A 24,677-nucleotide genomic window follows, 5' to 3' on the forward strand; every position below is an offset into this window, starting at 1 on the left:
CGCGTCTGACCTCTCGCGAATGCGATGCTTCCTGACTCTAACCTTCGCGAACGCGGGACCTCCATCGCGAACGCGTAGCCCAATGGCCCAGCCCTTCGTGAACGCGGGATCTCCCTCGCGAACGCAAAGGCTAAATCTTCAACCTCATGTGCTAAACCTTCGCGAACGCGAGGGCCTACTCGCGAATGCGAAGGTCAATTGTGTGCAACATACACAGTTTTTCTACAATCTTTCACAATATGAAATAATCCGTTTAACCACCCGAAACTTACCCGAGTCCCCCAGGACCTCAACCAAACATGCCTACATATCCCATAGCATCATTCAAACTCGTTCCAATCTTCGAAACGTTCAAAGCAACATCAAAACACCAAATTTGCATCGGATTCAAGCCTAAAAATTCCAAAATCTTTCAAATTTCGCTTTCGATAAAAAAATCTATCAAACCACGTCCGAATGACCTGAAATTTTGCACACACATCCCAAATGATACAACGGACCTACTGCAACTTCCGGAATTCCATTTCGACCCCTATATCAAAATCTCACCTATCAACCGGAAAACGCCAAAATTCCAATTTAGCCAATTCAAGTCTAAATCTACTCTGGACCTCCAAAACACATTCCGATCACGCTCCTAAGTCCCAAATCACCTCCCGAAGCTGTTCGAACCATCGAAACTCACATCTGAGCCCTTTAATACATAAGTCAACATCTGGTTGACTTTTCCAACTTAAGCTTCCTCAAAAGAGACTAAGTGTCTAAAACCTTATCAAAACCTCTCTGAACCCGAGCCAACCAATCCGATCACACATAGAACCGATAAACAAAGCAATAAGAAGCAGAAATGGGAGAAACAGAGCGGTAACTCATGAAACGACCGGTCGGGTCGTTACATTTTGTATGCCTACGAGAGGTTTGACTGTAGACCCCTATTTATAGTTGTGGGAGGGAAGAGTTATGATAAGAACAAACTCTTTCCGGCCAATCAAATTGAAGTGTGACGAGACTGCATTTGATTGGCCAAAACATGTCACTTTCACACGTGGCACGGTTTCACTAACCTTTTTATTTGTCTTGACATGCCCTATCATTTTGACACATGGCATGATCCTATTGACTCTTCCGTTTTGACTTGGCGTGCCACGTCATTTGACGTGGCACCAAACTGGGCCTCTAGGAAGAAGACATTTTGGGCTTAATAACGTAGGCCATCATTTGTAGCCAACTAAATAGACTATCCCAATGGATTAAGGCTTATTTATTTAATCTATATATATAAGGTCTTATATAATTAATCCAATTATATTAGCCCATAATATTTAGTTGGACTAACATATTTAAAATATAGTCTAAATTATTTTACTGAATTTAAATCCGATAAATTTTGTATGCCCACAAGAGATTTGACTGTAGCAGATTTTGAAAGTTGAACAAAAAATCAGGAATAATAGCCCAAAATCAGGAATAGCACCGAAATTTCTCTGGTTCAATGCATTCCTCTTCACCCCCAAATCAGAATAGTGGCCGAAACTCACAAGCAGTTCAGCACAATAGGCCTTTGGACTAGGTAAAATGATCTTGTAATAACAATGGACCCTGTCTTGCACCAATACGATAAAACGGGCTTTTGGAATCTTTACACATATATCCGACCAGATTTATGGTTTTTTTTTTCCTTCTACTTTTCACATTTGAACTGAATTATGCCGGTTTTCTAAGTTTGGTTCAGCCAAGAATCATGCAAGTTCAGTGGTTCATATGAAGGATCTAATGCAGTCGTTTACTAATTCTAATTAGATTAAACGGGACACACGTATAATACAACTGGACGAGGAGGGAAATGACTGTACAAAATTCAGCTATATTTTAGAAACTTCACTTTCAATTTCCCTGCTAACTTTAACTTGATTAAGGGCCGGTGCGTATTAACTTTATGATAAATCTGAAAAGAATTTTACAAGGGCGGATTTGAATGTGAAAGTGTACCATTTTTTCTGAGAAGATTAATTAATTGTAATCTAAAGACTTTTCGCAGAATGGCTCCCGAATCAAAGATCAGGTTTAGTAAATTAAACAATTCTAAAATTAAGCTGAAGAAGTAAGGATCTTCCTGATCTTGCTTAGAGAACCATGAAATTAATATTAGAGCATTGCGTAAATTAGAACTTACAAGCACATGGACAATCCCCTGATAAATGGCCGTTTAGACATCTGGTTTCCACTTAAGTGGAATTATGAAAGATAGGCTTCTTCCTTCAACTGTACAGTTACTTTATATATTATTCCCTCCGTTTTAATTTATTTAAATCTATTTGAATGGGCACAGATATTAAGAAAAAAAGAAGACTTTTGAATTTGTGGTGTAAAATAAGGAACATATATTTTGTTTGGCTACAAATAATTACATAAAAGTAAATTATTTCTAAATATATAAAGAGCTCATTATTTTTTATACGGACGAAAAAGAAAATAAGTTCGTTGAAACATAGGAGTACTTGCTCATCAAGTTAATCATGATAGATGTACGGAAAACACTCAACATACATTTAGATGGTTCCTTATGTCAAATCTTAATTATGTTAATCCTTAACGTAAACAAGCTGGTAGCCGCCAATTTCATAATCATGTATTTGACCCTTTTTGTTTATTTTAATTTACGCGTAGCACATTACTGCTCAAGCAATACAGCTAGGTCAATCTTACATTATGCAGAACAAATGAAGAATTCATACTTTACCTTGAAGAACGCCATCAAAATTTATAGTAGTATATTATTATCAGACTCTTTGACATAATGACATTATGATTGATAAATACTACTATTCACATGGATGCAGCACAGGACCAGAAAGGGTATCACCCCCATCCCCACCCCCACTCACCCCTTTCTCTTTCTCTCTATCTCTCTCCCCATATATATTTAGTGCATTGGCAGTCATCTACAAAACCAAGGATCACAAAATGAAGTAAAGACACTGGTGTTTTGGATATCAGCCTTGACTTTTTTATCTTGTGATTGCATTTCATATTGTTATTTTGTTTCCCATTTCAAGAAGCAAACTGACATTTAACATTAGACATTCCATTTCCTTCCCATTTCAGATTTGTTTCCACTAGTATAAAAAGAGAAACACCATCATTAAATGATCCGTCATTCCAATCGTTATCCGTGTCAAAATATTTCTAGGCACACAACATACCATACCACAATGACATTTTATAAGCTCAATTCTTTAGTACTCTTTATATTATTTTCCTTCTCTTTGTTCCTACACGAATCCTATTCCATTGAAGAACAACCAAGTGATGATATTAACTGGTGGTGTAGCACTACTCCTCATCCTGAACCATGTAAGTATTTCATGGCCGATGTTGCCCCGGAACGTTACAAACCGAAATGTAAAGAAGAGTTTCGAACCATGACCACCGAGGTAGCCTTGGAGCAAGCCCTCCTAGTACAAAGCCATGCAAAATATATGGGCCAGCACTGCCGCGGAAAACGAAAGAAACTAGTCTGGATGGATTGTGACAAGCTCATTGACGACACCATCCTCCAATTAAACCGTACTCTTCATGGCATCCAATCCAACTCCACTTCCTGTTCCGATTTCGATGCTCAAACTTGGCTCAGCGCCTCGTTAACAAATATTGAAACATGTTTATCAGGTTCAAATCAGCTCAATGTCTCAAATGTCCTACATCCAACTTTATCCACTAATGTCTCTCAATTGATTAGCAATTGTTTGGCTATAAATGGGGAGCTTGTGGATTCACAAAATTCAACACAAGTAGATGGATTTCCAAGTTGGGTTACGGCTAGGGAAAGAAAGTTGTTACAATCTAAAACGAGAAGCTTAGCTTCAAAGGCAATTTACGTGGTGGCTCAAGATGGATCAGGGAATTTTCGTTCTGTTCAGGCTGCAATAAATGCAGTCTCAAAGAAAGTTACAAATCAAAGGACTATCATATATATTAAAAAAGGTGTATATAGAGAAAATGTGGCTATAGGGCCTGGAATTAGTAAGATTATGTTAGTTGGTGCTGGTTTGAGATACACAATTATTACAGGTAGCCGAAGTGCTGCTGGAGGTTTCACAACTTACAGTACTGCAACTGTTGGTACGTCCCCTATGTCTCTCCACTTTAATTTTTTTTATTTTTTAACTTTTTTACGTTTCTGGGTAAAAAATATTTAAGTTTAGGATGGGAGTAGAGTAATGAAGAGTTGAATAATGGAGTATCATAAAAGGACCTTGTTAGAGAAGTAGCAAGTAATAGGCAAGGTCTCATTTAATTATTTAATTCTAGTTCATGAAGTAAAGCTAAAGATATATATGAGTATGCTGTTTTGGTGGGGGCACTTTCCTGCAATATTTATATGCTTTAACGTGATATGCCATTCTTAGGCTTCTTCGCGAAGGCAATCTGTCTATAGAGTTGATTGAAATAGGTACTATCGTTCTACTTTGTTTTTATTATAAATAAAACAAAAACGTAATTACTTCGTTGTTTCATAACGTATAGCAAGGATGGTTATGAAACTGTATTAAAAATTTGTTTGAATTAATTTCAAAACGAAAATTCCTTTATCAATAACGTCAGAGTTTACTTTTGGAAAGTTCTCAAGAGGAAAAAGCTTTAAATTTCAGCCAAGGTAGACTGAAATATCACTAAAAGGACCATCTTTTGAAGTACTGCATATATTGCCATTCATTTCAGACAGAAATTTCGCAACGTTGTCACTTCATCATCTTAGGTCTGTTTAAGAAATTGCGATTTAAAATTTGATTGCATGTTAAGAGTTGTCTTACTCCTAGAAGAAGGATTCCTTTTCAAAGGAACCATAGTGATCTAAGTAATGATCTGGGACAATAATATATATCAGCATTGCTTCTATATCAAATAATTCCCATGAGTTACGTTATAACCATGCTTTGTCCAACAAATACATGGTTTTGGGCTACGTTAACCATTTTGAATAATACTATCAGGTCAGCTAAGTAAATGTTCATACAATCAATGATTATTTAGTAACCTTAGGAGTCATTTGATACGTAGACTAAATTATTTCGGGATTAGCCTTGGATTATAACCCTTAAACTAATTTATCCACATGGGCGGTGGGATAACATAATAGTATAAGTTTGATAAAATACGGTGGGATAAGATGGGAAATCCAAGATTAAGTCTGCGACTAAGTTTATACTCCATGTGTTTCAATTATGTGAATCTATTTGATTGGGCATAGAGTTAAAAAAAAAAGAGAAAACTTTTGAAATTGTGGTATAAAATGAGGCACATATATTTTGTGCAGCTATAAATCATTACTTTAGGTAAACTATATTCAAATATAGAAATAGGTCATTCTTTTTTACACGGACTAAAAAGGAAATATAATCACATAAATTGACACCAAGAGTACTATGTTTGGTTGACAATATAAATACTGTCTACCAAACATAGTATAAATTTAGTGCCACACTTTATCCCACCTTATCCCGCGTACCAAATGTTCTCTTAAAAATAAGGCAAGTTATCTACTAGTACTATAATGGTTAAGATATATATATCTGTAATGCTTATACTGTTACTGCATAGATGTAAGTTTAAGTCTTAATCACTTCTTTAATTTTCCATAAAAATGGTGTTTCAGGGGTAGATGGAAATGGATTCATTGCTCGTGGCATCACATTCCGAAACACAGCAGGTCCAAAAAATGGTCAAGCAGTAGCTCTCCGATCAGCATCTGATCTTTCAGTATTCTACGCTTGTGGCTTCGAAGGTTACCAAGACACAATCTTTGTCCAATCCCAACGACAATTCTTCAAAACATGTCATATCTATGGGACAATAGACTTCATATTCGGCAATGCCGCTGTTGTTTTCCAAAATTGTGTCATTTTTGTCAGAAGACCCCTAGTTGGCCAAGTCAATGTGATCACAGCTCAAGGTAGAGGTGACCCTTTTCAGAACACTGGAATATCAATTCACAATTCGAGAATAACAGCATCACCAAGCCTTAAGCCAGTGGTTCGAGCATTTCAGACATATTTGGGTCGTCCGTGGCAGGAATATTCAAGAACGGTTATAATAAGGTCTTATATTGATGGTTTGATTAATCCATCAGGATGGTTACCATGGCTGAATTCTGATTTCGCATTTAAAACTTTGTATTATGGGGAGCATGGTAATTGGGGTCCTGGTGCTTCGACTAGAAATCGGGTGAAGTGGCCTGGTTACCATGTTATAACCAATACAAACGAAGCTTCAAAATTTACTGTTGCGAATCTCATAGGTGGTCGCTCATGGTTGCCTTCTACTGGTGTGCCATTCACTGCAGGGCTGTGAATTTGATACTATATATTATTTGTGTAATATTCTAATTATTTACCATTAATGATTATTTTGTACATGTATCGTGGACATTGTGAAATTATTCTACTATAGTATCGATAAGTATTATTTATTCTTTTTTACTTGCTTTCTTGTTAATTTGATCTCTATATAATGTCCCATCCACTCCCTCTCACATGTCAAAAGTTCAAATAAATTAAAGGGAATTTTACGAAAATATTCAAAATAAGTTCGAACTTACCAACCTCTAACCATTAATCATACTTATCAAAATTAGCCTTCTCTCCAAAAATCACACGCAAAGATCTCATCCCATATTTTCAAACGTGATCAACAACAATAGATGCAAGGCAGGAAGAAAATTTTATGGATGAGATAGCAAACAAGGTGATGAAATACAAAGGAAAAAAAAAATATAAGATTTCAAAAACCTAAGCAAAAAGGGACCTTTTTCAATGGGTATGCTTAAAATTCATTGAAAGCTATGGATGGGTCGATATACGGAATTTGAGGAAGATTAAAGGTGATTTGGGTTAATTTGCTATCAAAAGTCGTTAAAATCGAGTATAAAAAATTCTTTTGCGACATATGTATCACACATATATACATATGATACACATTTGATACAAATATGGTACATATGGGATACACAAATGATACCTAGTGTGATACACATTTCATTTTTTCCATGTTCACCTTCTACTTTGACTTTTCAATTCAAACTATCTTAAAACCCCCCACCAAATCATTACAAAACTGAAATTCAAACTCTTTAAGATGTACCAAATCTATTCCAACAACATCCACTCAAAAAAAAGCAAAAAATTAATATTTTTAACTACAAATAACTAATTGTCTAATATCGGTAGCATTTAGCTAATATTAGTAATATTTTGTGATTGGTTAATCTTTATAGTAATTTACTTATGGGCTGCCATAACTCATAGTTTATCTAAATTGAATCCCAAGTACACATGGCCGATTGGCCCAATGTATAGGTCATAGCCGTCCAGGCCCTGGGGATTCTAGATCAAACTCCTCTGGTCAAGTGGAAACTCTTAATTAATATTTCATCTGTTCCAATTTACGTGAATCTATTTTCTTTTTGGTCCATTTCAAAAAGAATGACTCTTTTTTAAATTTGGTAACAATTTAACTTAAACTTACAATTCTATCCTTAATGAGAAGTTTTTATAACCACACAAATACTCTGGGTCCCCTTTTGACTTGTTTAGGACCACAAATCTAAAAACCTTCATATTTTCTTAAATTTCGTACCCAATCAAACAGGTTCACATAAATTGAAAGAGTATAAATTTGACTTGGTTTTTAAAGCCAAGTCAACTTCACCCATTAAACACGACGAGTTCAAAACCAAAAAATCTAGCTAGTGGGAATTGAACCTATGGCCTTAGAAATGTTTTAAACCACTTGACCACTAAACTACACTTTTGGATTGTGTTTAAAGAGGTTCAAAATTTAATATATAAATATAAAAAATAGATTTTACCTTATATATACAGTGTGATTTTTCGGCGAAGGAGATTTGGGTGAACCCCTTCCACCCCTAAATCCGCCCCTGCTATCAACAGTTAAATGAGTAATGATAAGAAGTTTATATTTCTCTTTTTTCGTAGATAAAGTTTTAATATGAAGCGAGCTTTAACAAAATATGTTATTGAGGATTAGGACCGATTAAAATTAGTGAGAAGTATGTGACTTATAAAATTAAAATGTCAGAGGTTTGTCCCGTGGTAGTAGTGCTTTCTGCAGACTGCAGTTGCTTTGTCTTTTGATTGGTATGCACGCCACCAACTCGTCCTATGCCGCCCAGCGAAGCTTCCTTAAAAGTTCTCGGTCCTAGAAGTTGAAAAAATGTCAATTCACCAAACAGTCCAATATATCTTAAACTCTGCATAATCCAATGGGCTTCTTAGTTTTCCTCTTAAAAGTCCCACCCGGTGGCGGCGTGATATGACACCCGCTAGGTTGATAAAATAATTATATATTTATATTAATTTTTTTAAATTAAGTTAAATATATGATAATGCCACCCGCCGCAAACTAAACAAGGATTTTGGAAGTTTTTTATGTAACAAATTCGAATTTATGTTAAAATTTATTTGGCCCCCTTTTCTGTGCCTTTTATCTTCTTTTGTCTTCGTCGTTTCCCCTTATCTCCCAATTTTCTATTTGTCTTTTTCTTATTTTCTATATTTCTCTTTCCTTTATTCTATTACTCCATCCGTTTCAATTTATATGAAACTGTTTGACTAGATATGTAATTTAGAAAAAAGTGAGGACTTTTGTAATTTGTGATCCTAAGCAAGTTAAAAAGGGATCCAGAGTATTTGTGTGGTTATAAAAACTTCTCATTAAGAGTAGAATTAGAATTTTAAGCTAAATTATTTTCAAATTTAGAATGTGATCATTCTTTTTGGAATAGACCAAAAAAAAAATAGGTTCACATAAACTGAAACGGAGGGAGTAGTATTTGTTGATTGACAAAAAAAATTGTCCCACATCGGTGGATGATTTCATTTGGGGGAAATATTTCCCTATAAAAGGAGGCCTAATGTTTAGGATTTAAACGCACCTCTCATTTGCCTTCTTATTTCTTAAGGCATTTGTATCTTCTCTCTTTAGTATTATTTCACTTGTATTTTTGGAGTGGAATAAAATATTGGTTATGTTCGAGGAAGTATGCAAAATTGGCCGAACCTCGTAAATTCTGGTGTTCCTTTTATTGTTGTCTTATTGTCTTATTTATTATTTGGTGGCTGCCATAATTTTTGGTATAATAGTTGTGACTTATTCACACCATATACATTTGGCTTCCGCAACAATTGATATCAAAGCCAAGGTACTGTCTAAGTATGCTTTGTGGTTGCAGCATAGTCTGATCTTCCACATCAGAAAAGATTTATCTTGGTAATTGAGTCAAGGTTCTGTCTGAGTATGCTTTGTGGTTGCAGCTTAGTCTGATCTTCCACACCAGAAAGGAAATAATCTTGATTTGTGTCGTCAGCTTTTAAATAATATTTGTGTCAAAGATGGGAGACAATAAACAAGAAGAATCTACATCAAGTGTCAATAATACGTCATCATTGGCATCTTCGCTTATGACAAGAATTGTGTCAAATGCGAAATTTGTGGTAGAAATTTTTGACGGGTCAGGACATTTTGGGATGTGGCAAGGCGAGGTTCTAGATGTCTTTTTTCAACAAGGGCTAGATCTTGCCATTGAAGAAAAACGACTAGATGTTATTGGAGAAGGAGATTGGAGAATTATCAACCATGTTGCTTGCGATACCATTCGATCCTACCTTGCTAGAGAGCAGAAATATCCATATACAAAGAAAACTTCTGCAAGTAAATTATGGAAAGCACTGGAGGATAAATTTTTGAAGAAAAATAGTTAAAATAAATTGTACATGAAGAAGAGATTGTTTCGCTTCACCTACCTCCCGGTACTACAATGAACGAACATATCACCAGTTTCAATAAGTTGGTCATAGATTTGCAAAATATGGATGCAACTTTTGATGATGGTGACTTGGCCTTGATGTTGTTGGGGTCACTTCCTGATGAGTACGAGCACCTTGAAACTACTCTACACCATGGGAATGACGAAATTTCTCTCAGAGAAGTTTGTTCGGCTTTGTACAGCTATGAACAAAAAAAAAAGAGAAAAATAAAAGGGCGGAGAAGGAGAAGCACTGGTTGTGAGGAGTCGTCCTCAAAATAAAATGAGGACAAAGAAAGGAAGATCCAAGTCAAGATCTAGACCCAACAAAGATGAATGTGCCTTTTGTCGAGAAAAGGGACACTAGAAGAAAGACTGTCCGAAGTTGAAGAATAAGGCCAAACATAACAATGGAAAGACCATTATGGATTCAAATGTAGCTGATGGTGATGATTCAGACTTCTCATTAGTTACAATAGAGCCATCAACATCGTCAGACATATGGTTGGTGGACTCGGTTTGTAGCTATCATATGTGTCCCAACAAGGACTGGTTCGTGGATTTTCAAGAAGGAGAATATAGAGTCGTCCACACAGCGGATAACAACCCTCTTACCTCATATGTCATTGGTTCAATACGATTAAGGAACCATGATGGAATGATCAGAACATTAACAGATGTTCGATATGTACCGAGTTTGAAGAAAAATCTCATCTCTGTGGGAGCCTTAGAATCAAAAGGATTCAAAATCATTGCAGAAAATGGAGTGATGAGAGTATACTCCGGTGCACTAGTGGTAATGAAGGGCAATCGGAAGAACAATAACATGTACCGTTATCGCGGTAGCACAGTTATTGGGACAACGACAGTAACATCCAGTAACGAAAAAGAGGCAGAAGCAACCAGGCTATGGCACATGCGCTTGGGACATGCTGGAGGTAAATCCTTGAAAACTTTATCAGATCAAGGATTGTTAAAAGGAGTAAAGGCTTGCAACTTGGAGTTTTGCGAGCATTGTGTCAAAGGGAAACAGACAAGGGTTAAATTTGGTACAACAATCCATAATACTAAAGGTATTTTGGATTATGTACACTCTGATGTTTGGGGTCCTTCCAAAACACCTTCATTGGGTGGGAAGCACTATTTTGTAACCTTTGTTGATGATTTTTCTCGAAGAGTGTGGGTGTATACAATATAGAGCAAAGATGAAGTGTTGGGAATTTTTCTCAAATGGAAAATGATGGTGGAGAATCAAACAGGCAGGAGGATCAAGTGTATTCGCACAGACAATGGAGGTGAATACAAAAATGATCATTTTAATAAGGTCTGTAAAAATGATGGTATCGTCCGACACTTCATTGTCAGACATACACCACAATAGAATGGAGTGGCAAAACGTATGAACCGGACCTTGCTGGAAAAGGTACGATGTATGTTGTCCAATGCTGGCTTGATCAAAGAATTTTGGGCTGAGGCAGTTACATATGCATGCCACCTCATTAATCGTCTACCATCTGCTGCTATTGATGGCAAGATACCATTTGAAAAATGGTATGGAAAACCTGCTGTAGATTATGACTCTTTGCACGTATTTGGCTCAACTGCATATTATCATGTAACAGAGTAAAAAATGGATCCAAGGGCAAAGAAGGCAATTTTTATGGGGATTACTTCTGGAGTCAAAGGATATCGCTTATGGTGTCCTATGACAAAGAAAGTAATATTCAGCAGAGATGTTACCTTTGATGAATCTGCTATGGTTAATAAGGTAATAGAAGATACCAAACAAAATGAGGGTGCTTCTAAGCAGGTGGAGTTTGAGGGAAAATTTATTTTTCCTACACAAGAAGCATAGGAGAAAACATATGAAGATTATCCTCTGGATGAAGAGCCAGTAGAGAGGGAGATTCCAACTCAGGAACCTCAACAACAACTTGAATCAATAGCAACCAGCAGGCTAAAAAGGACAATAACAAAACTTGTTCGTCTTATAGAGACGGTTGCTTGTGCTATCTCAATTGTAGCTGATGATGTTCCTACCACTTATAAAGACGCAGTCCAAAGTTCAGAAGAAGATAAGTGGAGGATTGCCATGAATGATGAAATACAGTCCCTTCATCAGAATCATACATGGAGATTGACCAATCTCCCGAAGGGAAAGAAAATAATTGGGTGCAAATGAGCATTTGCAAAGAAAGAAGGATTTCCTAACTAAGAAGATGTTCGCTACAAAGCAAGATTGGTGGCCAAAGGATATTCTCAAAAGGAGGGAATTGATTACAATGAAGTATTTTCTCTAGTTGTAAAACATTCCTCCATTAGAATTATGTTGGCTTTGGTAGCACAGTTGGATTTGGAACTAGTTCAAATGGATGCAAAAACTGCGTTTTTACATGGAAACTTGGAGGAGGAAATCTACATGACTCAACCAGAAGAATTCAAAGTTGCTGGAAAAGAAAATATGGTATGCAAACTTGAAAAATCATTGTACGGATTGAAATAATCTTCTAGACAATGGTACAAACGATTTGACAAGTTTATGTTGCGGCAAGGGTACAAGAGAAGCAAATACGATCATTGTGTGTATTTGCGCAAGCTTAAAGATGGTTCCTTTGTATATCTTCTCCTATATGTTGATAGCTTCCAAGAATTCGGAAGAAATTGATAAGTTGAAGATTCAAACTGAAGAAGGAGTTCGAGATGGAGGATCTGTGTGAGGCAAAGAAAATTCTTGGCATGGAGATAATAAGAGATAGACATTAAAAGAAACTATGTTTATCTCAGAAAGAATATTTGAAAAGAGTACTACAACGTTTTGGCATAGATGAAAAGACTAAGCTAGTTAGCACTCCACTTGCTCCCCATTTTAAGCTAAGTACTACTATGTCGCCAAAAGATGAAGCTGAACAAGAGTATATGTCAAAGGTATCATATGCAAATGTTGTTGGTAGCTTGATGTATGCAATGGTCTGTACGAGACCAGACATTTCACAAGCTGTTGGAATTATTAGCAGATATATGCATAATCCAGGAAAGGAGCATTGACAAGCTGTGGAGTGGATTCTACGGTATATTCATAATACTGTAGATGTTGGGTTAGTTTTTGAGCAAGAAGACAATCAGTCTGTAGTTGGATATTGTGACTCAGATTTTGCGGGTGATCTGGACAAACGAAGATCAACTACTGGTTATGTGTTTACTTTTGCAAAGGCACCAGTTAGTTGGAAGTCTACTTTGCAGTCAACAGTTGCTTTGTCTACAATAGAGGCAGAGTACATGGCTATTACAGAGGCTGTGAAAGAGGCAATTTGGCTTCATGGGTTGCTAAAAGAGCTTGGTGTTGAACAAAAAAAGTATCACAATTTTTTGTGATAGTCAAAGTGCTATTCAATTAGCGAAGAACCAAGTTTATCATGCAAGGACGAAACACATTGATGTTCGGTCGAGAAATCATAGAAGAAGGTGGAGTCACGGTGAATAAAATTCATACTATGGAGAATCCTGCTGATATGCTGACAAAAGTGGTGACTGCGGTCAAGTTTCAACATTGTTTGGATTTGATCAACATTGTTGAACACTGAAGATAGAAGATGAAGACACAACCAAAATTTGTTATTGAGAAAATATTAAAGATGTGTAATTTTGTCAAGGTGGAGATTTGTTGATTGACAAAAGAAATTGTCCCACATCTGTGGATGATTTCATTTGGGGGAAAATATTTCCCTATAAAAGGAGGCCTAATGTTTAGGATTTAAACACACCTCTCATTTGCCTTCTTATCTTCTTAAGGCATTTGTATCTTCTCTCTTTAGTATTATTTCACTTGTATTTTTGGAGTGAAATAAAATATTGGTTGTGTCTGAGGAAGTAGGCAAAATTAGCCGAACCTCGTAAATTCTGGTGTTCCTTTTATTGTTGTCTTATTGTCTTATTTATTATTTGGTGGCTGCCATAATTTTTAATATAGTAGTTGTGACTCGTTCACACCATATACATTTGGCTTCCGTAACAGTATTTTGTCCAGCAAATACACTAAAAAAAGAGACTCCAAAATTTTTAAATCACATAAATATAACAATTTCTCTTAATCTCAACTTTGCGAGTTTTCTTCTTTCAAAATCGAAAGACTTGGGTCTCAATAGAAATTTTAGATTATGATCAGTTTTAATTTTTCATAATTTCTTTTGTTTATAATATCATAAAAATTTGTAACTATTCTATGGTTGTTAAGTTCAATTTAAATCTCTTTACTATTAAATTGGGATGAATTTTGTAAATATTGCTTGGTAAAAACGTGAAGTTTATGATTTTGATTTTTAGGAATATATATTTCATCTAATTCTAGATTTACTTATGAGGGTGTAATAAACCAATTGAATATTTTTTTTTGTTCTATTTGGTTTAATTTTTGTATTGAAGATGTTATTCCACTTGCACAAATTTATTCTAAGTATAAAAAAAAAGTAATTTTCCTAGCGAAAGTGTTGATTTTACCTGTTTTGTTAATAATAAAGGTATGATTTTGGTATAAAATGTTAATTACGTTTTTCTTGATATTTGAGATGTAATTTTCATATATGTAAATTCAAACGCCTATTAAATTGACCCGAATAAACTCAAAAGAGACGGAACCGAACCGAATACATATTCCTAACAAACTTTATATTAGTCATGAAAAGATGTATATTAAAAAAAATTATGGCACCCGCTATTTTTAAATCCCCGCCTCTAGTCCACCACTCTTAAACAAAGGTCCATATAGCCTCTTGCTTCACGTGCACTATTTAACATCCAAAAGGCCTTTGACCAGAAGTTAGCCAACCAAATAAGACTCTTTATTCACCCAATGGAGTCCCCTTCTGCCAACAATTGTCTAATTCTTTCTAAAGTACTGTGATAAGAGGCACATCGTGTTAGTTTCCAATTTGGTATTACACGGACTTCCTATAGCAAAATATTTGCTCGTAACTTGTTAATAGTGTAAAAAGGTCAGTTTCCAATTAATAGAAATTCTGTGTAGCAATTGGACAAACACCCAAACACGTATAGTCATTAATTTGGTCAGCCCATAAAAAAAGTTAAAAAGTCTATTTGGAACATTTCTTTAGACAAAGGTCAAGGAAATCTTTATGCAACCAGTGTCATAACCATCCAAATTTTAAATCATAAAAAAGAAAAGAAAATCTACTTTAATTAACAAAGAAAAGAAAGCAACACGGGAAAATCTTATTAATTCAGTTGGTTGGCTAAAAAATTCATTTTATTGGCGAGGATATGATTCCCCACCTTCTAATCCCTTCTTTATTCCCCTAAAATAAAATAAAAAAAGAAAGCAAAGCAATAAATCTTGGTTTCTTCATACTATTCATTTCTTTCACATTCATTTTACTTGTCTTATCGTTCATTTCCTCTGCGAGTGAAATCAATGCTTGATACAACAAAACCCCTACCCTGATCAACATACGCAATTATTTTCTAACCCATGGTCCTTATTATTTGCACCAAAAAATAAGTTAGATTTAAAAAATATACATGTCCATGCAAATAGCCATGGAGAGAGCCCTCAAAGCTGAGACACACACCAACGTACTTGGTATAAAATGCAAGAATGAATGAGAGAAGGTTGCTTGGCATGATTGCCTGAAGCTCTACGGGAGCTCAATTGACTAACTTAATTGAAACCACAACTTTAACACTAAATGCACTTGTTGACGATCAATTTTGACCCTCCTTTTTCTCAATTAGTTTATTATTCTTCCTAATCGATAATAATTCAATAAAATATGTTGCGGCAAGGGTTACACAATTATTAAAAGTTTTTATTATATATTTTTTAATAATAATAATAATAATAATAATAATAATAATAATAATAATAATAATAATAATAATAATAATAATAATAGCCACTAGCATTAATAATACTTATTATTAGTAAAGTTAGTTTTAGAATTATGATTATTATTTCTCAAATAATTAATCATTTTGCTGTTTACACAATTTCTAAGATACCTATGCTTTAAAATTATTAATGTAACAACCAGACTGACTGTATGACGACCTGATAAGTCGTTTTGAGTATTATCCCTAATTTTAATATTCTAAGACCTCTCGTAGCTTCATTTGATATCGTTTTTAATCCACTAGGCAAAATGCCTAGGGATGGTTTTTATATATATGAAAATAAAAAAATAAAACAAGATAATGTAGAGTCTTACACAATGTAAAGAAATAACCTATGAGAATTACATAGCACCTATTACAAAAATTGAGTTGATGAACCTCAAAATTGGTAGTACATTTTGATCTAATACTATCCGTGTGAAGTACTGTATCAAAGCAGTATATAAAAACCAGCACTGTAGGGAGATATTTCATGTAACACATTTGCATCCATAGTTGAAGGAGTGGCCTTTTCAGTATCACAAACACGCTTGCCCAGAATGATAAAGAACTGGGCAGTGTTGTTTCTTCATTATGCATCTGTTTTTGCTCGAGTTTCTCTTGTGATTTTGAATTTAAGCACCTCCATTTCCCTCGACAAAATTGTTCCCTATGCTCATGAGAGTGCATACAGACCCTTACCAGTAGTGATGACCACAGGAAATGATACACACTCGTCACAATTTGCACTGTCCATCCTTGATGAAGTATGCTGTCCAGCCATTTTGTCCTCAACTTTTCACGGCTTTTTACTGCTTGTTTCCATATGTTCCAGCTATGGTTGTCTTCTTCAATTATACTACATTGCATATGTACCTGGTAGTTGTTCCCTAAATGTTCCATTTTACCCGTAAAATTACCCAAAAGGGATTGTCTTGAGTCATTGCACCTGGCTATTTTTTGTTCCTTGCGAGCAAATTTGTGCCATTGGAAGTGAGACCTAGGCTTTTCCTGCACCCAATCCAAGCCAAAATTGTTTGGGAAAAACATAGTTCTCCATCCATTATCAATGATCATGTCATTGAGCAGTCTTAGTTTGACATGGCCAGGTTTATCTTTTCTCCTTGTTCCCATGCTTAAGCTTATCCATATCCTTAGTGTTATCCTCATCTTGTTGTGCTGTTTGCTGAAAACCAAGAATGATAACATAGCTGATGAGTCTATATTTGGGAAGTATAGTACGTGTGAAACTGGATAAAGAACCTAGCTTCATCCATTGCTTATCGTACTGCCCTATTTCCTCCTTGCTATGCATGCTTGTGCTTATCTCTTATTCTTCCTCACGAGAATGAGCACCGGATGCTAATACCACCCTTTGAAGTCGAACCAAAAGATAAGGCATGGCCATAATAACTTACCCTGCAAAAAAAAAATATGGTTAGCTAAAAATCTCACCAATCTCTCCTCCCTAAGGATTGAGAGTGATCAAATTCTATGATTCCTCCAGTGATTTCCTTCTCCATTTTACTCCTTTCCTCCTCTCCTCCTAATTCCTTATAACCATTATCCTCAAATATGGATATTGTAGCTTATCATCATTCACAATTCTTCTCCCTTGTATATCAAGCTGCCAGAATCCATGCTACTCAAAAGTGCCACTTTCAAGAGCATAATTTGAAAGATGGTCAGCTAGCTTGTTACCTTCCTTGAATATATGCGACACCATAGAAGTACACCTTTCAAGTAGCCTTATTATTTCATCCACATGATCAATAATTACCCAAGGTGGTTTCCAACATTCTGCAATTACATTGTTAAGCAACATGGAATCCGTTTGTAACCATATGTAATTAAATTTGTGTTGGGAAGCATACCTCAATGCCTCTAGAATCGCCATAGTTTTTGCCACTGTATTTGTAATCTCCCGTATCTCCCTTCCACAAGCATAAATAACATCTCCCCCTTCATCTCTAATGCAAAAACCTATTGAACTCCTGCCAAGGTTCCCCCTCGAAGCTCCATCAATGTTAATCTTGATCCGCCCAGTCATAGGAAACTCCCACAATACCTTGAAAGTTTTCAACTTTGGTGTATAAGTTTCCATCATATGAAGCAATTATGGATATCTATGAGGAATCCTCTGAATGCCAGGCTTTCTAAATTTCACCAATGATTGGATAGTAGAAGACACTTGAAAGATTACCCTACTAAGAGTCACCCTTTCCCCATGCATCATACTATTTCTTCTCTTCCATAATTCCCACACAATAATACACGGCAAGGCTTGAAAGATTGGCTTAAGCCTTGGAACAACCTGCATTGTCCAACATTTCACCACTGCTTGGTGCAAAGTTATGCCTTCAATTGATAATCCTTCAAAGGAAAAGAAGTAAGTCCAGACCCTTAGAAGCAGTATATGATTTGAAAAAAATATGTGCCACTATCTCTTCATCCGGATTTATACAACACCAACACCTCGAAGACATGAAATATCCCCATCTCCTTATAGTGTCATCCAATGGTAGATTTCTTTTCCATAATCTCCACATAGAAAAAGAGATCTTAAATGGTAAACCTTTTACCCACATGTTCTCATATACAATGTTAGGATCTCTCATTTTCCTCAAGTATTCCCAAGATGACTTAACACTAAACTCCCATCTATTCTCCAACATCCAGTAGGGCTTACTGAGTTCATTAAACTCAACTGGAGGGTTGATGTTCTCCAAAATATGCATTACAATATTATCAGGTAACAGCTCCCTCAATCTGTCTTCATCCCATGTTCCATCCCTCAAAGAATATGCATTGTGCACTATCTCATCAACAAAAAAATCAGGAGGTGTTACAAAATATAGTGCACCTATACTTGTCCAATAATCAAACCAAAATAATGAGGATCCCAGCTTTGGTTTCCATAAGATTTTGTGCTCAATCAAATCCCTACATTCAAGTATTTTTCTCCAAACATATGAACCATGTCTCCATGGTACTACTATAACATTCATCTTTTTGCAATATTTTTGGCTTACAAAGGAGCTCCAAAAAGTAGGTTTAGTCTGAAAATTCCACCAAAGTTTGCAAAATAAAGTTTTGGATACATCATGTAGTGACCTAAATCTTACTCCCCCCTCTTTAACTGGAAGATACAAATTACTCTAAGAAGATCAATGCCTTTTCTTTCCTCCCACCGAGCTACTCCAAAAGCATTGAGCAAAGCTTTTCAATCACATTATTGGGAGGGTTTATAACTGAAAGTAAGTGGATTGGCATGGTTTGGAGAACATGGGAGATTAACACTGCCCGACCTCCTATAGATAACATCTTACCCTTGCAAGCTTGAAGTTTATTATGAATTTTGTTTATAAGACCTTGATAGTAACCCATTATTCTCCTAGTATAAAAAATTGGGCATCCAAGATATGTGTATGAAAATTCCTACTTGACAATGCCAGTAATTCTTTGCACTTTGTCCACTACATCCAAACTAGACGAATGGTGCATATAAATTACCGATTTATCCTTATCTATGAGCTACCAGATGCAGCTTCATATGCATATAAGACCTCCATTATAAGTTGCAAGGAAATAGCATCAGAGGAAGAGAAAATAATTGTGTCATCCGCATAGGCTAGGTGGTTAGTTTTTGCACTCCATTTGGGCAATCCAAATCCACAAAAGTAAAGATTCATATGTAAAGCATTTAATCCTCTAGACAATGCCTCCGCTGCCAAAATAAATAGAGTAGGAGACAAAAGATCTCCTTATTTCACCCCTCTAGAAGATTTGAAGAATCCACATGGCTGGCCATTGAATAACACAGAGTACCAATTGTCACAAGCTCATAGATCATGCCAATAAATCTCTCACAAAATCCCATCGTTCTTAGCATCTTGGTTAAAAATAACCAAGATAATTTATCATATACTTTCATCATATCCAATTTCATCACAACACTAGGACTTGCCTTAGTTCAAAGTCTAAGGTCTGTGGTAATTTCCTGAGTTGGAAACACATTCTCAGCAATAATCCCCCCTTTAACAAATCTAGTTTGTTCATCAGAGACTAAAATAGGAAGAAAATCAAACATCCTTTCATGAATAACTCTTGGGAACACCTTATTGATAAAATTACTAAGACTTATGTGTCGCATATCTGAAAATGTATTTACCTCCTTCTTCTTTGGTAAGAGCACTAAATTCATATGAATGATGAATCTGGGCAGTTCTTGGCCATTGAAAAAGGCTTTTACCAAGTCAAGTACATCATCTCCAATTGTATCCCAACAGACTTGAAAGAAAGAACCATTGAAACCGTCAGGCCCTCCTGCACTATCACCATTGAGACCAAACACAGCATGTTTAACCTCATTTTTAGTTGGTTGTCTCGTTAACTCTTAATTCTGCCTCGTATTTAACATATTAGGGATGTGATCCAGTATTGAAAAAGTTGTTGGAACACGGTCGTCCTCCTGGAACTGGGCTTCAAAAAATCTTACTGCTTCCTCAGCCATAATTGCATCACCTTCGATCTATTGTCCTTGGCTATTTCGAATTCTTTTCACTTGTAACCTCTTTCTTCGACCATTGACTTGGGCATGAAAAAACTTTGTGTTGCGATCCCCATCTTCAAATGAAACATCCCAACTTTTTGCTTCAAGAATTCCTCCTCAAGTGCAAGATATCTAATAAATTCAGCTGGTACCTTCAAGAGACGTTCTCTATTGTAACATATTATTACACTAGTGTGCATGTTCAGTTTGAGGCTTGAGGGGCTCCATAGCTCCAAATATGTAAAATGACTCTAACCCTCGAAATGGGATTTAATAGAGTCTGCCTAGCTATTTTCGAATTTGCAAACAAAAGGCTGCTTCTGCGACAACTATCCCGCTTCTATGGAAAGCACTGGAGACCCGTCCATTCACACCTGCGGAAGAGTCCCGCTTCTGCGCATTCGCAAGTGCGATATCAACCCACACTTATGTGCACCTTTCACTTATGCGTTCCAAGCCGCCTCATCTGCGCCATCGCAGATGCGTTGATTCCTCCACATCTGCGGACTCCTGCCCCCAGCTCCACTTCCGCTCCTGCAACTCCAATGCCGGTTTTGTATCTTCGCACCTGCGCCCATAGCTCCACATGTACGATCACACCAGAACCCCTGCCAAAACAGCATACCTAAAATGATCTAAAACGATCTGAACCTCGTCAAAGCCTCATCCGAGCCCCTCGGGACCCCTTCCAAATATACCAATAAGTCTCAAAACATAATACATACCTACTAGAGGCCTCAAATCCCACATAACAACATCAAAACCACTAATCGTACATCAAATCAAACTTAATGAACTTTTGAACTTTTTATTTTTAAAACTCGCACCGAACCATATCAAATCAACTTGGAATGAACTCAAATTTTGCACACACGTCCCAAATGACATAACAAAGCTCTTCCAATTCATGGAACCACAATCCAAACCCGATATCACCGAAGTCAACTCCTAGTCAAACTTATAAGCATTTCAAACTTTCAAATTACCATCTTTCGCCAAATAGTGTCGAAACCTTCTAGGAGTATCCCAATGCAAATCCGAGAGTACGTCTACGTCAAAAATCACCATCCGGACCTAAAGAAACCATCAAAACTTGTTCAAATACTCAAAAGTCAAACTTAGCCAACTCTTCCAACTTAAAGCTTCAAACATGAAATTCATTCTTCCAAACTAATTCTGAAATGCCTGAAAACCAAAACCGACGATTCACACAAGTCACAATACATCATATGAATCTAATCAACACTTCAAACAACTAAACAGAATGTAAGTGCTCAAAATGACCGGTCGGGTCGTTACGTTCTCCCCTAGTTAAACATGTGTTCGTCCTCGAACATGCTAAGAGTCTTTCTAAGGCCATCAATTCACTATGTAATCTTACCATGCTCATACCCGAGGGTGATCCACGTCACCCAACCCATTAGGGGTGTTCAAATTCGAACCGAAACCGAAGCTAAATAGCTTATTGGTATCGAATTAACGGTTCATCAGACGGGGAACAAATTGAAATTTTTTCATTAACGACTTATCGGTTTGGGGGCAGATTATTCAATTTTCTTAACGGATAATCCATTAGCCCGTTAAGAATATATATATATATATATATATATAATTTATTTTTATCCATGTATATATATATTAAATATCAAAAATCCTTCCACTTCAGTCTTCCACTCTTCCAGTACTCTATCTCTAAGTTCTAACGCCTAATTCCTAAAAAATTAGAATTATGAAAAATATGTAACATAATCCTTGTTAATTACTTTACAAAAGGCAGAAAGTTCAGAATCAAATTCAAGCATACAAATGCTTTGGAATATTCATACAGATGAAGTAGTATTACATTATAAACATGTCTTTCTCAGGAATAAGCATAAAGGATGCAACATCACTGAATTGGACAAGATAAGTTAGCCAATGCATCAGTTATACGATATAGGTAAGGGCGTAGAGATGTCTTTTTCAAGCATGAACAATGAATATTATGGACACCTAATAAAAGGTGATGCGCCTGAAATATTAGTCATAAACATAAACTAAGTGAGTTTTCAATTTGTAAGGCACCTATAGCCAGACATGGATTAACACTCCCATATGGGTTCTGAATTAGTACTCCGTTTGTAGGTGCATATTTTCTAGAAATTCTGATTGAATATTGATTGAATTAGGCCGATAAACCGCCCGATAAGAACATACCAATCCGCCCGATATCTTATCGGGTGGCTAGCGGATTAATATATTTAAAAGTCGATAATCAATAAGCCAAACCGTTAAGAGTAAATAACCGCTCAATCCGCCCGATAAGCAGCCCTACAACCCATATAAATCTAACAACACAATATAACTGAAGATCCTTAGTTCAACCTGAGCTCATAAGTCTTAGAACCAAATTTCCAACATCTAAAATTCCGTACAAGACTGGACTCTCGCGTCTACACATTGTATAAGTCTGAACAAGCTAAATCAAGCCATATCCATAACCTAAGATGTATTCACATGATATACCACATAACTCGCATACTCATAACAACAGTTCTCGATCATAGTAGCTGCTAAAAAAACCTAATACCAGTAATAAACCTCATATCAAATAAAACCTCGTTCAAGACCTTCGCACTCTATCGTTGATGAAAGAAACACGTAGAAACCCATAATCTCTCATCAGATCAAAAAGTCATGGAGCTCTCTCTCTCTCGTCCAACAAGACCAAAGCCAAATCCTAATCTGACTTCCAATATTATTCTTCCAAATATACCGTAATCAAATTCGATAGTATCCATCCTAGGTCCAATGACCTCATCTCATCAAACACAACTATTCAATTGACATGCCATACCAGCATATCCTAAAGCCACAAACTATGCAATCTGTGCACCAATAAGTAACAATTCAAATGTACTCAATCATGGAAAATGACTCAAATGAGAGAACCGTCCCGCAAACTCAACAAGTACCACCACAACACAATGCTATAAACCTATCATACATAGTAGAACCAAGACACACGAATTTAACACAAAGGATCATATCCCAACATAACTCCGCTGCAATGTGTGACCCATCCAACACCAGTCGTATGAAATACCTCAAGCCACAATGCTCAGCATCAACAACCATATGCAATTTGACATCAAGTACATGAAGTGCATGACCATAACCATGGAGAAGCGAATAACATAATATACCACAACCAGAAAAAATCATAACCAAGGTGCAATCAACCATTGAACACCCCAATAATTATCTCGCTTGAATTTTGCTATAAGGCCCAAACAGTAACGCACTATGTGTGCATATAACCATCAAATCACAACCCCTCGTAGCATAGAAGAGCAACATATAGAACATATCCGAACACGAATAGTCTCAACTCTAACCAAATGACACACATTTTAGCAATAATGATGCTGAGTCAACAAATTCGACCCGATGTAGAATACACATCCTTATTAGGCCTTCCAATGGGCCCCCAAATCAACTTCGGTCATCCCCAGATGGATAAATGGCCCTCCAAACATCCACAATGACCTAATCATAGCACATACTACCATCTAGCCAACTTTGTCCACATCTTCACTGTCTGCAACCCCAAAACAATCTGCTTCTAAGGACTCCAGTCTCCAAATTCATCGAACATATGAATCACCATAGCCAATCCTAACTCTACCACTTGAATGACTAACGCATCCCTCATACGTAATCATCCCACAAGAAATACTTCCATAATTCTTCCATTCCACATAGCAAAAAATTGAACATCAGTAGTCGATCAACCAGGTGAGTACCACAATACCAATGAAGCATCCGTAAGTCAAAACTCAGTGCGCATTCTGAAATGTGCACCCTTCTCAGGCAATACCAAATAGTAATATCATTCATCTAATCATCTAAAATCGTTCATACTATAAAAAATTCATGGACTTCCCTCCAAATCTGAACTGCAATGTTGCACATGCACATCTCAATCCCACTGGACGCACCACATCTATCATGCCGTCATTTGAAAAGCACGAGTATCTCAATTAGCAGATACATGCTCAATTATCTAGGAACATTTCACTTGATCCTATCAAGGAGAGCAACACAATACACAATATGCATCTCACGCCGGTAGGAAATATCCATCTCAAATCGTGGTAGAAACCATCGAGAACTCTTTTAAACCCATTTGCACATAACCAAGCCATCAGAACTGAATCTCTCTAACTCAACCAAGCCACACAGGTCACCTAACCCAAGAGTATTGCCACAAAATACCTATAGAGACTCACCACATGATAAATACCTAAAGAATCAATCATATCAATTACCGTGCTGATCCAACCTACTACCAAGTTGTCCTATTTTTATGAGTTCCTTCCGAATTACCCTCAAGTTGACACTTCTCCTTGCCAGAATAGCACGATCTTTACCCAAACC

At 36.3% G+C, this 24,677-nt stretch overlaps 1 protein-coding gene across 1 annotated transcript; it reads left to right on the forward strand.

Moving 5' to 3' along the window:
• The first annotated feature begins 2,951 nt into the window (after nucleotides 1-2,951).
• On the forward strand, nucleotides 2,952-6,479 carry LOC107759687 (putative pectinesterase/pectinesterase inhibitor 59). The gene is made up of 2 exons (XM_016577675.2): nucleotides 2,952-4,122; nucleotides 5,657-6,479. The coding sequence occupies exons 1-2, from the start codon at nucleotides 3,147-3,149 to the stop codon at nucleotides 6,349-6,351; spliced, it is 1,671 nt and encodes a 556-aa protein (XP_016433161.2). The 5' UTR covers nucleotides 2,952-3,146; the 3' UTR covers nucleotides 6,352-6,479.
• Nucleotides 6,480-24,677: the final 18,198 nt, after the last annotated feature.

This window comes from Nicotiana tabacum, chromosome 11 (assembly GCF_000715075.1).
Source record: "Nicotiana tabacum cultivar K326 chromosome 11, ASM71507v2, whole genome shotgun sequence".
Classification (NCBI taxonomy): Eukaryota; Viridiplantae; Streptophyta; class Magnoliopsida; order Solanales; family Solanaceae; genus Nicotiana; species Nicotiana tabacum.